The sequence below is a fragment of the Chinchilla lanigera genome, unplaced genomic scaffold (genome assembly GCF_000276665.1).
Source record: "Chinchilla lanigera isolate Chin_1 unplaced genomic scaffold, ChiLan1.0 scaffold00105, whole genome shotgun sequence".
In the NCBI taxonomy this organism is placed as follows: Eukaryota; Metazoa; Chordata; class Mammalia; order Rodentia; family Chinchillidae; genus Chinchilla; species Chinchilla lanigera.
The window spans coordinates 1,795,155-1,810,543 of record NW_004955506.1 but is presented as its reverse complement, the minus strand read 5'-3'; the positions used below and the strand labels follow the sequence as shown (position 1 = coordinate 1,810,543).

General features: G+C 58.2%; 1 protein-coding gene across 4 annotated transcripts in view; it reads right to left on the bottom strand.

The window, feature by feature from the left end:
• Positions 1-878: 878 nt before the first annotated feature.
• Cep131 (centrosomal protein 131kDa) overlaps positions 879-15,389 on the bottom strand; it is a 25,949-nt gene continuing 11,438 nt past the window's right edge. Inside the window, exons 4-26 of one of the 4 annotated variants that reach the window (XM_005407297.1) lie at positions 14,568-14,676; positions 14,231-14,352; positions 13,141-13,254; positions 12,385-12,534; positions 10,891-11,008; positions 10,310-10,432; positions 10,024-10,177; positions 9,524-9,618; positions 8,837-9,019; positions 8,312-8,488; positions 7,655-7,780; positions 7,333-7,458; positions 6,397-6,513; positions 5,466-5,568; positions 4,471-4,672; positions 3,905-4,012; positions 3,632-3,749; positions 3,332-3,406; positions 2,517-2,659; positions 2,199-2,376; positions 1,954-2,117; positions 1,229-1,289; positions 879-1,150 (exon numbers count right to left, since the gene is read on the bottom strand). In XM_005407297.1, coding sequence (XP_005407354.1) covers positions 1,076-1,150; positions 1,229-1,289; positions 1,954-2,117; positions 2,199-2,376; positions 2,517-2,659; positions 3,332-3,406; positions 3,632-3,749; positions 3,905-4,012; positions 4,471-4,672; positions 5,466-5,568; positions 6,397-6,513; positions 7,333-7,458; positions 7,655-7,780; positions 8,312-8,488; positions 8,837-9,019; positions 9,524-9,618; positions 10,024-10,177; positions 10,310-10,432; positions 10,891-11,008; positions 12,385-12,534; positions 13,141-13,254; positions 14,231-14,352; positions 14,568-14,676 — 2,941 coding nt within the window. In that variant the 3' untranslated portion in view covers positions 879-1,075. Of the gene's footprint in view, positions 1,151-1,228; positions 1,290-1,953; positions 2,118-2,198; positions 2,377-2,491; positions 2,660-3,331; positions 3,407-3,631; positions 3,750-3,904; positions 4,013-4,470; positions 4,673-5,465; positions 5,569-6,396; positions 6,514-7,332; positions 7,459-7,654; positions 7,781-8,311; positions 8,489-8,836; positions 9,020-9,523; positions 9,619-10,023; positions 10,178-10,309; positions 10,433-10,890; positions 11,009-12,384; positions 12,535-13,140; positions 13,255-14,230; positions 14,353-14,567; positions 14,677-15,389 lie in introns of those variants that run through there. The other 3 variants (XM_005407300.1, XM_005407301.1, XM_005407302.1) reach the window with 3 other exon arrangements.

The window sequence follows — 15,389 nt, the reverse complement described above, 5'->3', positions numbered from 1 at the left end:
CACTATATCATTTGTAGTCTCTGGTCACTAGAACCTAGCCTGTGATCAGGAATCAGGCCAGCTCTTCTCTGGGAACCAGACAAGAAATATGAGATGGCTCCATGCCCAGGAGTAACCAGCCAGGAACTGGGCAGAGCCATGGGCCTGGTGAGGAAGATCTTCACAGCAGGCCTCCAGAGCAGGCCCGAATGTGGCCGGCAGCACCTACGATCCACAGGCGTCTTCCTGTTGCAGGTAAGGTCACTGAGGTCCAGGATGATGGGTCTTCCTGAAGGAAAGGCTGGGAGGGTGTCAGTGGCATCCCAGCTGACCCAAGGTCTGCTCCTCGGATGATGTGGCCTTCCTGGCTCCCCACTCCCTCACTTCCACTTCCATCCATGTGGGCTGCAGCCCTCACTCCTGCCTGCCAATGGCCCACCCGGCCAGGTGCAGGAAGCTCGGTGGACTGTGCGATGGCAATGCCGTGTGCAAAGGACATGCTCTGTGCTCTCCTCATGGCAGCCCATCCAGTCTGCTTTTCTGGAGGGCTCCAGGCTGCCACACCTCGATGCGAGGGCTGCCCACTCCCTCAGGACACTCTCCAGCCACAGGGACACAACAGTGGCCTAGGGCTGTGAGGGCTCGAAGGGGTGGGGAGAAGGTCCTCCCAGGGGGTGAGATCTGAGAGCTCTTGCCCAGCCAGGCCAGGGACAAAGGGTACTCTGTGCTCAGACTGGACCAGAGGCTTAGGGTCACAGGGCAAGGCAGGGCACTGGACATGGGAAGCTGTGAGATAAGCGGGAAGGGAGGGACAAGAGCCAGCTCTGTGACCACAGGCATCCATGCCTGGCCACACTCCCATCCCAGCATGCACGAGAAAGACAGGCTACACGAAACACTAAAAAACACACCTCTTTTTACTATAAAACACAGCTGCAGACACTCTGACCACAGGCATCCTGAGGAGGGGTGGGCACAGGTGGGCTCACGCAATGACTCCTCCCCCGCACAGCCCTGTGTTGTAGTGGGCACGGCCTGGGCGCCAGTTGCAAGGTCCAGCACCCATTCTGGCCTGTCCTCTATCCTGCGTACGGCATCACTTGGCACTTAGAGGTGGCCGCCTGTGCTGCTCCAGTAGCTCTTCCAGGTGGTCAGCCCGCCTCACCGCAGCCTATAACATATCAGGGTCAGGCATGGGCCCCACTGCAAGTGGGATGCAGGGTGACAAAGGGGGCCCTCGGGGACCCACCTCATGCTGCCTCCGGAGGCTGCTCACGGCTTCCTCCTTCTTGGCCAGGGCCGTCTTCACCCTGTGGCACAGTACAGCGAGCGCCCTTGTAGCACTTACCTCAGCCACACGTCTGCCTCCTGCCATGGTCCCTGCTAACCCCAGCCACCAAAGCTGGCCCTGGGCCACTACCCACAAAAGAGGCCTCCATAGGAATCAGAACCCAAAGTGTGGTCCTGGAGTGGCTTGGAGTGGGGCCTCTGCTGAGATGGGCAGAAAGTCCCCATGCCCACCTCTCAGGCCCATGGCAGGCTGCAGGCAACAAGAGGGCTAAGGAGTCCCTGGGGACATGCTGCTACCCTTCCTGTGCTTGCCCCTTCTACACAAGACCTGCTCCTCCCAGGCCTCCACCCTTGGGGCCTGTAGGGCTGCTCCATGGAGAACCACGGGCTAGGGCCCTCTGCACTCCTGGAGTTAAAACAGAGGACCAAGCATGGCCCTACAGGGATGCCCGGCAGCCTGGACCTAGGTGCCACCAGGGGACTAGCCCAGGCTCCTAGCCACAAACATGGACCCATGGCAGCCCTACCCATGAGTCATCTCTGCATCCCACATAAGCAAAGAGGGCATCTAACCTAACTGCCCTCTTTGGCCATGGTACCCTCTGGCTTGGCATTGTGGGGGTCCTGCCTGCTTCCCTGCCTATCTTACCCCGCATCCAGCCCCTGCCATCCCCAGCTGCCCACCTGCGGTGCACCTCATCCAGCTCCAGCTGCTGGCGGGCCTGTAACTCGGCCAGCTGGGCTTTGACCTGCCGATTCTCTTCCTCAGAGGCAGCCAGCCGGTCAGCAAACTCTTGGCGGACCACCTGGGTCACACTGCTGCGCTCGCCGGACAGCTGTGCATTTACCTGGGGGACAGGAGAGGCGATGGGCAAGCTGGCAGTGGGGCTGGAGGGCTGTGTACACAGGAGAGGGCCAGGAACACTCACTGCCCGCACGTCCTCCAGCTCCTTCTCTTTCTGCCGCACCAGGGCCTGCAGACGCTCCTTCTCCCCCTCCGCTTCCCCCAGACGCCCTTTCAGCTCTGTGCACCGCTCCTGAAGCTTCCGCTCTGACTGCTCCAGCTCCGAGAGCTCAGTCTCATACTTGTCGCGCACACGCTTGACGCTGGTAAGTGGGCAGAGGGGCAGGGTGGAAGGGGACCTGCATAACCCACTGCTCTCCACATCTCAATTCTTGGTCCTCCCCTGGTCTTGGCCACCCAAACGCAGCTCCAGCTCACAGGCTCACAGCAGGGAGGGCCTCACCGGCTCTCAGCTGCCCTCTCTGTCTCCTCCTTGACCAGCGTCATGTCAGCTTCCAACCGGTGGATAACCAGCTCAATCTCCTGGTCCCGGCCTTTCCGGATTTCCTCCTTCAGCTCACGTTCCCGGTTCAGGAGCCATGCTTCCTGCAAGGACACACAGCTGGCTCAGGAACTGCCATCAGGAGGGCAGAAGGTGAGAGAGGGGAGGGCAGGGACAGCCACACATGGCTCCCCTGCTCTGAACCACAGGGAACACACAGATTCATGGAAACAAAGGGGCCTTGCTCTGCCTCTAGGGAGGGCCATGTCCTGAAAAGGACATAGTGTAGACACAGGGCATTCAGAGGCGACTGGGCAAGAGGTGGACACTGGCAGGGTGGCCCCTCAGCTGTTACGAGTGGATGGGGCTAGCGCATGGAAGCAACCGGAAATTCCCAAAGGAAACACCGGAGACCAAGGCAACAGCCCCTCGGAGGGCAGGGGTCAGCTGGCTCAAGGGCACAGGAAGGGTGGCTCTTGGGGAAGGAGCCACCGTTCTAGGGCAAGGAGCCGCTGTTCTAGCTCGGGAGCCACCGTTCTGGGGAAGGAGCCGCTTCTGGGGAAGGAGCCACCGTTCTGGGGAAGGAGCTGCTGTTCCAGCTCATCAGCCCAGCCCTGTCCTGACACTTCCTCTCTCATTCCCAACTCCTTAATCTTCCCGGAGCCCGTAAGAACTGGGAGAGTAGCACACAAGCTCAGGATAAACCTTAGCCCTGAAGCAGCCATATGTGACCTGAGAAGCAACCCCCAACCCTTGCCCGACCTGCTCAGGCCCACCTCCTTCTTGGCACAGCTGGCAGCCCATGCTTGCCGCTCTACCTCCAGCTGGTCTTTCAGGGCCTTCATCTCCATCTGGATAAAGACCAGAACAAGGCACAGCAGCCACCTCGAGGCTTAGCTGGCCCACAGCCGTGCTCTCTGCCCCAGCCACAACCCTGCCCAGGGCCCTACCCACCCTGTCCAGGGCCCTGAACACCCACTGAGCCCCACCCAGGGCCAGCAACCTGCAGGGTCAAGCAGTAAAGAGCACTGCCGTAGGCTGGACACAGTGCCCCAAGGGGGACAGGGAGAAAGGACCTGGTGCCGCTGCTCCTGCTCCTCCCTGCCCTTCTCAAACTCGGCCCTCAAGGCTCGGGTCAGCGCAGAGCTGCTCTCCTCCAGCTGCTGCCTCAGCTCCTCTAGCTCCGCCCGCTGCCTGGAGGCCCAGAGAGAGGTCAGAGGACAAAGGGCCACTGTGCAAAGGTGTTGGTGGGCCAGGCAAGAGGTTATCGGAAAAGGGCTGGGTGGGTGAGGGGAAACCAGAAGGGGCCAAACAAGGGGTCCCCACATAAGGGGTCCCCCCCGTGGCACCTGGCTGCCTGCTGGCCCAGCCGCTCCCTCTCCTCAGCCACCTCGCTGTACAGTCGCCGTCGCTGCTGCTCTAGGGCCCGCTGTTCCTGCTCCAGGTGCTGCTCAAACCTGCAGGATGTCGAGGACTGGTTCATAAGGGCAGAGCCAGGAGCCCCAGGTCACTGCTACCTACACATATGGACCATCCCTGGGCATGGCCCTGGCCAGCAGGTCCTGGGTCTAAGGGTGCAACTGGTCACACTTCACATAAGCGCTGGGTGGACTCCCCATCCTGGGGCTGAGGGACAGAGGAAAGAGGAACCATGAAGCTATCTGCCCAAGGGCCAGAGGCCCTGGGGCCACTATGAAAGTCTGGACATTTAATGAGAACAACCCAGTCTCCCTCACATGAGGACCCCTCGTTGCACCTGGCCGGTGGGTGGGGGTGTACACACAGCCCTGTCCAGCTCACTAATTGTCACTGAGGGAGGCACGGGCAGTGCTCTGGGAGTACAGCTCCTGTACCATTTCTGGAGCCCACAGAGTTCAGAGCCTCAGGCTGAGAGTTCCCACACAGGGACACCCACCGTTGCCGGGCACGCTCGCGCTCCTGCTGGCCCATGGCCTCCTTCTCCCGCTCCACATTCTCCCGCAGCTCCTCAGCCTGGCGCAGGTAGCGCTGTGCAGCCTGTTCCTCACGCTGCAGCAGCTCTGCTTCATGCAGGTCCCTGAGCCTCCTGACTTCCTGCTTGTGCTTGGCGATGAGCTTCTGGATCTCGGGCTCCAGACCTGAGAAGGGCAACCAGCTGCAGAAGAGCAGGGAGGCCCCACCACTGGAACAAAGAAACTGAGGGACCCCACCCACTGAGAGGACTCCATCTCCTAGGAGGACCCCACCTCCCACTGGGAGGATGCAGCCCACCACGGCCACTCAGGGGCTCCTGCAAAGGCACAGCTGAGTGGAAGTGCCCAGGTGGGGAAAGGGCAAGGCTGCTCTGGGGAGCTTGGCAGCTGAAACCACCACATACCTCTCCCACCGCACCTCTCCCAGGCTGTGACAAGCACACCCCCACCCAAACCCGGTGTTCTAACCACTGAGCATCCCAGTGGGGGCACTCAGGACTCTGGGACAAGAGGCCAGACCAGAGGAGCCTTGCATACCACTGAAGCATCCACAGCTCCTTTAGACACCAATCCCAAGAGCCCAGATTTCCTCAGCCACCTCTTCCCTGCCCTCGCAGTGTGACCTGCAGGCCAACTGCTTGCTAACCCTGATTTCTCCAAGCTCAGCCCCTGCAGGAGAGATGCTGCTCCCAGTTCAGGCCTCTCTGGCCAAGGCTGGCCCAAGCTGGTGTGGGCCCTGCCACCTCCTGCCTGAAGACAGGCATCTCCAACGTTGGTGCCTTCCCAAGGAAGGTCTTGTGCTAAGCATGTGATGGAAGCCACTGTTCACTCTCAAAAGTGTCTCCCAACAGTGTCCACCTCTGATGGTGGCTCCACCTCTGATGATGACCTCCTTGGTCCCCTCCCGCAACCAGTCTAGCCTCTGACAGTGACCTCCTCGATCTTTCAGGGATTGCACCTCTGACAGTGATCTCCTTGATCTTTTTGGTCTTCTCATTGATCCACTTTTCCCGGCGGACTTTCTCAGTGGCACTCATAAGTTCTTTGAGTTTCTTAATCTCCTAGGAGTGGGAACACCGGAAGTTAAAACAAACAGATGCAAACAACAGCCCGTGCCCTTTGTCAAGTCCTGGGTTTGCACCCCAGGAAACTCCTTTTGTCTTCCCCAGGGGCCAGGCTGGACTGAAGGCTGGGGGCCTCTCCCACCACACCTGGATACCTGAGAGGCAAGACGGATGGCCAGCAGCCTGCAGAGGCCCCACCACAGACCACTGGGACTGGCTTGGGGCCAGTGTTCTGCTGTGTGGCTGGGGGTCCTCAACCTTAGGTGACAGCTATGGATACCGGGACCTTTCAGAATGCCTATGTCACCCCAACTCAGAGTCTGGGCACAGGAATGGGTGGGGGAGCTATGGAAGCAGAGCCAGCCAGGCTGCATCACTCTTCTAACCATGTTCTGCTGTCCAAGTAGGAGGGAGCCAGGTCAACACAGCAGGGAAGACAAGCAGGTCCCACTGTCTGGGGACCCATGCTGGGTGGCGCAGACTCAGGCTCTGAGGTCCACAGTCCATTGCCCTGTGGCAAGGGCCAGGTAGGCACATGTGTTCACACAGGACTCCTCAGGGCCTGGCCCTACTGGACACTGGAAACAGCTCAAGGGGAAGGAGAGGAAAAGGGGAAGAATACCGGGGAACGTCCTCACTGTCTGGCCCCCTGGACCCATGTTCCTAGGCTGTGCTACTGTGGTGTCCTCAGAATCCACCCCCAGAGCCCCCACATCCTAGGGTGGGAGTGATGATTCTGTCTGTTGTCCCACTCCATTCTGAAGTGCCCTGCCTGGCAACAGAAGGACAAGGACCAGCCTGGCTCTCAGCAGGATGGGGTCTCACCAGCTCATGCTGCTCCTGCATCTGGGCCAGGCGCTCCCGACACCGCTGGTCCCCCTGCTTCAGCTCGGCCACCACAGCCTCATATTTCTCACTCAGGACCTTCTTGTCTTCGATCAGCTGTGACAGGATCAGGAGGTAAGGCTGTGCTAAGGCCCCACCCCAGAGGGTGCTCCCTCTCCCAGGTGACCCCCATCCTCCTGCTATGACTAGACCCTGAGGTCAGTGGGGGGACTGCACATGCACACGACACAGGGCTCCAGTGCGGCCTAGTCAACCAGGAGAACAGAGCAGATGTCAGATATGCCCCAGTGGGGTCAGTAGTCTAAGCCCTACTATGACCACAACCAGGATCTTCCCAGGCTGAGGAGCACTGGGGTATCTTGTCACCTACTCCTTGCCTTCCAGGAAGTACCTGTGAAGTCCCCCTGAGGACCACCCACCGAGGGCACCATGCCAGACCTCAAATTTGGACAGCTGGGATGACCACCAAGGAGCAGTCGCCAGCTGCACTGCCTTCCCCTCCAGAATCCAGGCCTGGAGTTCTCTCCAGAATAGGAGTTAGCAGGCAGTGACCAAGCAGAGCAGCAGCCCAGCAGCCCAGCAGCCCAGCAGCCCCTTCAGACCAGAAATAGCCTCCCCAGGGGCAGATGACCCTGGGACAGCATAGGAAAGGTTTGCCGTGTGTATCCAGAGTACCTCCCACTGGCCAGCCAGCTCCAGAGCCGCCTAGTCCCTCTGAGTGACCTGTTGGCTATCCCCTGCCTGATGCCCCTGTGGCCCACCATGCCCAGCTAGAAGGAGGGCAGGACATGAGTGGCAACCCTTCACTGACACTGTGTTTGACAGAGGGACAGTGACAAGCATGGGAAACCCTGTCTGGGGGCTGGTCTTGTCCCTCTGACCCTCATCACACGCTCAGCCCTGGGGTAGCGTCACCTGGTCGATGAAGGTCAGGTGCCGCTGGATGGTGGCCTCATAGTGCTCCTTCTGCTGCCGCAGCTGCCGGCTCAGCTCCTTCTCCGTTTCCTTGACCCGCCTAACGGTGAGGTCACGCTGCTGTGCCTGTAGGGGTACAGACAGGAGAGAGGCGCTGGTGCCAGGTCCCCAGCAGAGAGTCAGGGCTGGGCACTAATAGCCACAGAGGGGAGAAGGTAAGACAGGACGTCCAGGAAAAACATAGCAGCCCTGGCTTCTGGGGCAAGGTGTTGGCAGGGACTTGCCCCAGCTGCTCCATGGGACAATGGCACCCAGGCACTACCAGCGCTCTCTGCAGCAGCAACATGGCTTGCTTCTTCTCCTCGACTTCCAGCTTCAGACGCATCACGGACGCATTCCCCTTGGACGCCACCTCCAGATGGTCTCGCCCCGCCTCGGACACTGGCCTCTGCAGATGGTTGAGCGTCAGGCAGGCAGCCCATTGCCTACTGCCCACCTACTGGTAGATGGCTGGGGTGGCCAGGGACCTGGTGTGATGCCTCGTCTGTTCCACCCTCCATAGGGAACTCTTGCCAACCCTCAGGAGGACCAGCCAGATGCAGGGCATCCAGTCAGAGTAAAGGACAGAGGGTGGCAGCGCCACTACACAGAGGCTGTTTTTATTATCCAGGAGAGCAAAGGCCATAGCCTGAGTTATCAAACCAACCACTGAAAAGGTCACATCTCCTTCTGACCTCCCTGCCTATAAACAGTAAAATCTACTACTGCTCCACTCAACTGGCCACTGGTTGTCATCCAGGAGGTGCCAGAGGTGACCCATCCACAGAGGAATCCACCTTTCCAGCCTCTACCCCTCTTCAGTGGATCTGGGGCTGCCGTGTGGGGCCCTGGTGAGTGACCAGCTCCCATTGGGGACAGGGGGCCCTGCCGAGTGACCACCTCCTGCGGGAGGACAAGGGAGCAGCTGGTAGGTGCCCACCTCCCGCTGGGGGGCCAGCCGACTCTGCTCCGACTTCTCCATCTCATCCAGGAAGCTCATGATGCTCTGCAGCTTGGCCTCTGAGAGAAGTGTTCCGTCCTCAGGAGGTCCAGGGGGTGCACTGAGTTTCCCAAATTTCTCCAAGTTGTCAGCTGTCAGAGAGCTGGTGTCATCCTCCTGTGGGGTAGGGAATCTAGCACTGGGGGCTGTCCGGGCAGCCAGAGTTTTGCTAGGGAGGGCAGGTGGTGTGGAGTGGAGAGGCCACCATGCCTGGGTCTAGGAGGAAAGGCTGCTCCAATTGCTCCAGAGCCCTGGGGCACACCACTGGCAGAGAGGGGCACCCACCCTGTGGGTTACTGTGTGTCCTGACCGCAAGGGGGCCACAGATAGGAGAGGAGAGCAGGGGTCAACTGGGACCTCTCTGTCCCTTGTTAGGTGGCAACTGACCCGTGTAGTGACCTCATGATCTGTGTGGACGGTGACAGAGCCCAGGCTGGGGCGAGAGCAGGCATGTGGCCTAGTCACCTCATCAATCCAGGCATATTTGTCCTTTTGATAGGCCCTGGGACGGGGCAGTGGCTCCGGCTCCTCCTCTAACAGTCGTAGCGAGTCCAGCAACTGATCCAGGGTTGCCCTGGACTTGGCCCTGCTCCTGACAGGGACCACTGCCTCCACATCCTCGCTGGTCAGATCCTGGGAGTGGACGTCCTACAGCAGACAGAGTGAGAACCCAGCCAGGCTCAGTGGTTAAGGTTTTACATACCAGCCCAACCCAGCAGCATGGGGCTCGACCTCTGCGGCCTGCTCCCCGCCCTGTGGGGTGACAGCATCTGTTCCGCCTGGAAACATGTCTCAAGGTCCTTTTTCTGGGAAAACAGACAGGCTCAGCTACTGGGCCTCTCACAGGGCAGCCTGGTGGCCTTGCTGTCCCCTAGCTTCTCTGAGTTTCCGGTTCCTCTTCTGTGGATGGAGATACAGGGTCCCACCCAGCACAATGTGAAAACCTGACCACATTTCAGAGCAGTTCCACAAGACCAGGCCTCAGCGAGGGCTCTCCGGGTCACTGGCTCATCCTCAGCAAGAGCCCTCCGGGCAGCCTTTCAGGGCCCAAGGACGCAACGGCGCAGGTGAGGCAGGGAACAGTGGGTTCAGCCACCCCTGCCGCAACTCGCCCTGTGAAGCTGACATCAGGAAGCAAGGCTATGTGCAGACCTTCAGCTTGTCCTCTGGAGACTGCTGGGGCTCTGGGGATGAGTTGGAGATGGGCAGGCAGGAGTCCCTGGGGCTTGCAGGGTGGCTGCTGGCACCTGCATGACAGAATACAGCACCATGCTACTCAGGGCCCTAACCCCAACGAGCCCTGGGAAGGAACCAGGTACAGGGAGACAGGTGTGACTCCACAGAGCAGAGACACTGGGGAGCCTTAGCCTTCAAGGTGTGGGGTTGGAAGAGCCAAGCAACCCCAGGGCCGGGGTATCTGCCTGCTGGATCCTTTGTCCAGGGCTATCTGTCAAGGCCTGGGCACCTCAAGTATAGCCCTACAAGTGAGTGGGGGCAGGAGTGGAGGCTAAAGGACAGGGCCAGTTAGAGCCAAGGCCCCAAGTGTGCATGTGAAAGCCACCTACCAGTTGCAGTGTGGGAGCCCAAGCATGCCAGCAGGGGCCACACACCTCCCCATCACAAGCCTCCTGAGGCTGACCCACAGCACTCACCAGCATTGCTAGCTTTGAGGCCCTGGCAAGCAGCACTGCCTGGCATTGGGAGCGGCCCCTGGGTAGGCAGAGGCCGCCCCCATGCTCTGGTCTCCAGGCTTTCCTTGGGTAGCTCAGCTTCCCCTGACTTCTGGGCTCGCTTCTCCCGCAGTTCCTGCAAGGCAGGGGGAGGTCTCTGAGCAGTCCCTGGGCAAGGATGGCCCCTCATCCTTCTGAGGCCAGCTGCCCCCAGGACCAGCGTCACAGAGTCAAGATGGGGTCTGGGGAGCCGCAAGGGCCCCTGCACCTGAATGGCTGCCCTCCTGGCCTGCCGAGCCTTCTCCTCTCGGGCCTTTTTCCTCGCCACCTCCTTTTGCCGGTGCAGCTCCAGGAGGTTCCCACCGCCCAGTCGCTGCTGCTGCTGCTGCTCCTGCCAGGAAAGCCAAAGCCATGTGGTTCGCACATGAGAAGATGGATGGAGACCCTGGACTCAGTGAGGAGGTTTCCACTTGACTTCTGCCCTCCCTGGGAGACTTCAGAGTTCATGGGGATGGGCAAACGAGATGCCCTAGACCCTCAACCTGCCACCTCCATTCAACAGAGAGCAAGTCCCCAACCCGGGCACTGGCAGCTCAGCAGGGGAGATAGCTCCACACCTTGGGGGCAGAAGCCTGTGCGGCACAACCTTCCAGGCTCGCAGGCGTCTCCTGACACCCTGCCCCTGATGACAGTCACTGGAGGACCAAGTGGGTCCACAGATGGGTGTGTACCTATGGGTGATGCCAGATCTCAATTCTACTTGTTCCCCAAACTCTACCTACATGGTTTAAGATTCTAGGGTTTCTGGGCCCACTCCTGGGACCTGGAGTGGCTCAAGTGCTCACAGACCTCTCGCTTGGATGCCAGCAGGTGCTCCAAGCTTCTGGCTCCTGCATGGTGCCGTTGCACCTGGTGGCGGTACCAGCGCTGGATGGTGACAGCAGCCTGGTTCACCTGGCAAATAAACCTGCCCAGAGAGCAGAGTACAATACTAAGAGGGGGTCCTCAGTCCCCAGCCCCATGAATGCTCTGAAGGAACCTGGATATCAAAGGTCCAGCCAGGCAGAGTGAAGCTGGTGGTTGCATGCCTATAGCCCTTTTCCACCCAGCCAGAACCAGACAGGGCCAGTGCTTCTGGGTTCACTCCATTAAAACCCAAAACCTACCCTCTGGAGAAGTTGCCCAGCAGAAGCAAGGATCTACCAATACAGGCTTAGGTGGCTCTGTATATAATCATTAGAAACTAGAAATAACCCAAATGCCCACCAGCTAGCTACAGAGTGAATACAGGTACATCCAGGTGACAGGATGCTACTCAGGAGCAAAAAGCAACCACTGGCAACTGGTGCTAGGCACAGGAGCCACATACCATGGCTGCATTTACGGGCATCCCAGAAAAGGCAAGGCTACAGGCAAACAGGTTGGTGGGGCTGGGTTTGGGGCAGGAGATGGATAAAAGGAGCTGGAGGGAATCTTGGGTTTACTGGAATGGTTTGGACTTTGTACAATATATCTGTAGCTATCACTACACACACTTTACTACATTATAATACTCAAAGTTGATTAAAAAACAAACTTCACTCTTGGTTCAAGGGACCAAGCAGAGAGCCATTCAGCAAAGACACCAAGAACCCAGTACACAGTCATCTGCTGTGAAGGTCCTGGTTCTGGAGAGTGACACCTGTCCACCCCAAGAGGCCCGGCCATTGAAGGCACCACGATGGGGCGTCCAAGGAGCTGCCTGTTCCTGGCCTTCCTTCCCAGCACCCTCTCTCCTTCCTGCCTGTTTACATGGCTGGTCCCCTGGGGCCCCAACCCTTGGGTAGTGGGGCAGGTGAGCCCAGGTGGTGGAGGCTCCTAGGACCCAGGGTGGGAGGTGCCTGCCATAGCCATCTGGCCCCAAGCCACAGTCCTGTTGCCAAGGGTTGTGCTCTGCCAATCCATACCCCAGCACGTACATCCAGGACGCAGTCCTTTAGGTGCTTTTGTTCTTCTCAGTTTTATATTTCCTTTCTCCTAAATATTTTATAATTAATAGTTTACTGAGGTATAACTTACATATGAGAAAACCCACCCATGGATTTTAGAAATTTACAGAGCTGTGCCACCATCAGTGCAATCCACTTCTAGAATGCCCCATCACCCCACAGAGCTCTCCTGCTCTCCGGGCCCCACCCAGCCCCAAGCAACCATCGCCCTGTGTCCTGCCTCTATAGAACGGCCTTTATCTGGTATGTCACACAGGTGAGGCCATGTCAGGTGTGGCCTTTTCAGCCTCAGTGTTTTGAAACAATTAGTAAATGGCACTGCTGCCACTAGGCCCAGCTCCTAGGCAGTACTCACCTCTCGGCCTCCTCTTCGGTCACTTCCTTCCGCCTGAGTGGGGCGCTGCTCCCTGTGATCACACCCTGGGCTGTGTGGTGGCTGCTGGTGAAGTTCTTCCCGAAGCTGCTGCCCTCGCTGCCCTCACTGGTGGCCGCCTTGATGATGTTACTGGCAGGAAAAAGAGGAGCCCAGCTCGCTGCCTAGGGAAACAGCTCTGCCCCCAGCACCAGAGAGCAAGCACCCCAAGTTGTCTTGGGGCTAAGCCTGGAGAGGTCTATGGGTCATAGCACAAGGCCAGCCCTCTGGCTCCACTTGGCTGGGGCCACCTGCACCCCAACAAGGTCCTATCAGTTGGCACCCAGGCAAATAGTCTTTATATATATATATTAAGAATAAAAAGTTCTCAAAAGCCACAGAAGCCCAGAGCTAGATGGAGTCAAGAAACTCCAAGGGCCACTGACAGCAAAGCCACAGAAGGGGCACAGGCACGAGCCCTTCTGCTGTGCCCAGCCACCTTCACCGCGACACCTCTTCAGCTCTGGACATGAGAGCAGCTTCCCCAAGAAGAGGCCACCCCAAGTGTGAGTCCTGCGCTCAGCCACATCTGGGCTGTCTTCTCTGTCCCTGGGGAGCAGACCTGGACCTCATGAGCCCAAGTGACAGCATGGAAGATGGCATCCCTGCACATAGCCCTAGTGCCCTCACATACACACGGCTCGTAGCCTCCCGAAGTCAAACCCTGGGCTACATGCCTCCCAATGGGCGCTGGCTTACTTGAGGGAGGGGGTGGTCTGGTTGGAGCTCTTGAGGGGGTGCGCCTTCTCCGAGGGGGTGTAGTGGTTGTGCACCATGGAGGTGACACAGTTGCCCACAGCTCCCTTGTTGCTCCTGTCAGAGAGACAGCAAGCTATTAGCTTAGGAGGCAGGTGGCCAAGATCATGTCTATGGCACAAGTTCTCGCCTGGAGGAGCTGTCTGCTTCTCTTGTGGCATCACCTGAGGGTCGCTTGAGGCCACAGGGCCTGTGCCTAATGAAGAAGCCATTGTTGGCTTTGCGGAGCCCTCCTGTGCCCCAGGGGGGCAGTCTGTGTCCCCAGCTCCACTGAGGCTAAGTGGAGCCACACTTGCCTCAAAGGACTGGAGGTGACCCAGAGCTGGTTTCCTGTAGGCCCAATGATCCAGCTCAATGGCGAGACCATGTCAGTCACCACTTCCATTCTGGCCATGTGCCTAGTAAGCCTGACCTCAAGAGTGACTGACGCAGTCCTGATGTGACCTGCTCCCCAACCCCTTAGAACACACTGAGTCTTGAAGCTTAACCTAGGACCAGCCTTCAGAAGTCACACAACAGCACCCTGCCCAGGCATCTTGGCCTCTGGAGGGAGAGGCTGTCTCATGAGGAGCTAGTGGGCAGAGAAGTGCCCTCCAACAAGCCTGCTGGGCCACAACAAGCTTCATCCGTAAGCAGACAGACACCACCTGCCACCTTGCAGCCTCTCCCTTCACCACTGGTAAAGGCCATGTATGCTGGGTGGATGGCACACGCCTGTAATCCCAGCACTCTGGGAGGCTCCTCATGCAGGAGGATCATAAATTCAAACCCAGCCTGGGCAACCTAGTGACTTAGGGAGACTCTGTCTCAAAATATTTAAAAATAATAATAATAAAAAAGAGCTGGGGATGTAGCTCAGTATGAAGACCCTGAGTTCAACCCCCAGGACCATACACAACACGCCATTGCTTCCTTTCTTCACTCGTTCATTCCCAAACAGCCTGATCCAGCCACAAACCAGACAAAAACAGACACAGTCCTTGCCCCAGGAGCCCCTGGCCAGGGGCCCTCCCATTACCTGCAAGGATCCCACCTGTTGTTAGCAGTGAAGGTAGGTGCCAGGGGGCACTCCTTCCTCCGTGGGCTCACTGGGGCATCGAGGGCACTGGAATTCTGGGTGCTAGCTGGCAAGCCAAAGCCCCTGGGCTGCTCATCCTGTGGGTCACATGACACCCTTCAGTATACTTCAACATCAGCCCCTGCCTGACACTGCTGCACCCATAATCACAGGGCCCCACAATTCCCACACAAACAGCAGACAGGGTGACCCAGGGGTCCTGAGATACACCCTCTCATAGCCGCTGCCCACTTGCACAAAGGCAGAGGTCCCAGGCAGACTAGGACGCCTGGCTACCTCATGCCCGACTCACCAGGACATTCCAAGTGGCTTCCTTTTCACCAGATGCCTTGCTCAGACCTGCCAGCCTCCTTCTCCCACCAGGGCTGCCCTCAAACAGGAAGTCGGGGGAATCTGTTGGCCTGTGTCCCAGGGAGGAGCGCACATAAAGACAAAGTCAACCAGCAGTGAAATCAACTCCAGCAAGGAAGACAGGACCACGGCTTATAAGAGGAGGAGGGCCTAGGACACAAGGGATTCTGCTCCCAAGGCCATAGCTTAAGACAGATTCTTAGCACTGACACTACTGTACCCAGCAAAGGTGCCTTGGTCAGAAGTTCCCTGCAACAAAACACAGCTGTGATGGAAAATATAGTCCGTCCGCATCTTGGTGAATTATTCAGCCACAGCACAGCTGAACCTTGAAGATAGGATGCTCAGTGAAAGAACCAGACCTGAGCCTGGCGAGGTGGCACACACCTGTAATCCCAGCACTCCTGGAGGCTGGGGCAGACAGATTCCAAGTTTGAGCCCCACCTGGGCAACTTAGTAAGAGTCTGTCTCAAAATAAAAATAAAAAGGGCTGGGGATATAGTTCAGTGAGAAGGCCCTGGGTTCAATCCCCAGTGCCATGAGGAAAGAGAGAGGAGAGAGAGACAGAGACGGACAGAGACAGAGAGAGAGGGAGAGAGATAAGGAGGGAAGGAGGAAAGGAAGGAAGGAGGGAAGGAGGGAAGGGAAAGAGAGAAAGAGAGAAAGAGAGAAAGAAAGAGAAAGAAAGAAAGAAAGAAAGAAAGAAAGAAAGAAAGAAAGAAAGAAAGAAAGAAAGAGAAAGAAAGAAAGAAAGAAAGAAAGA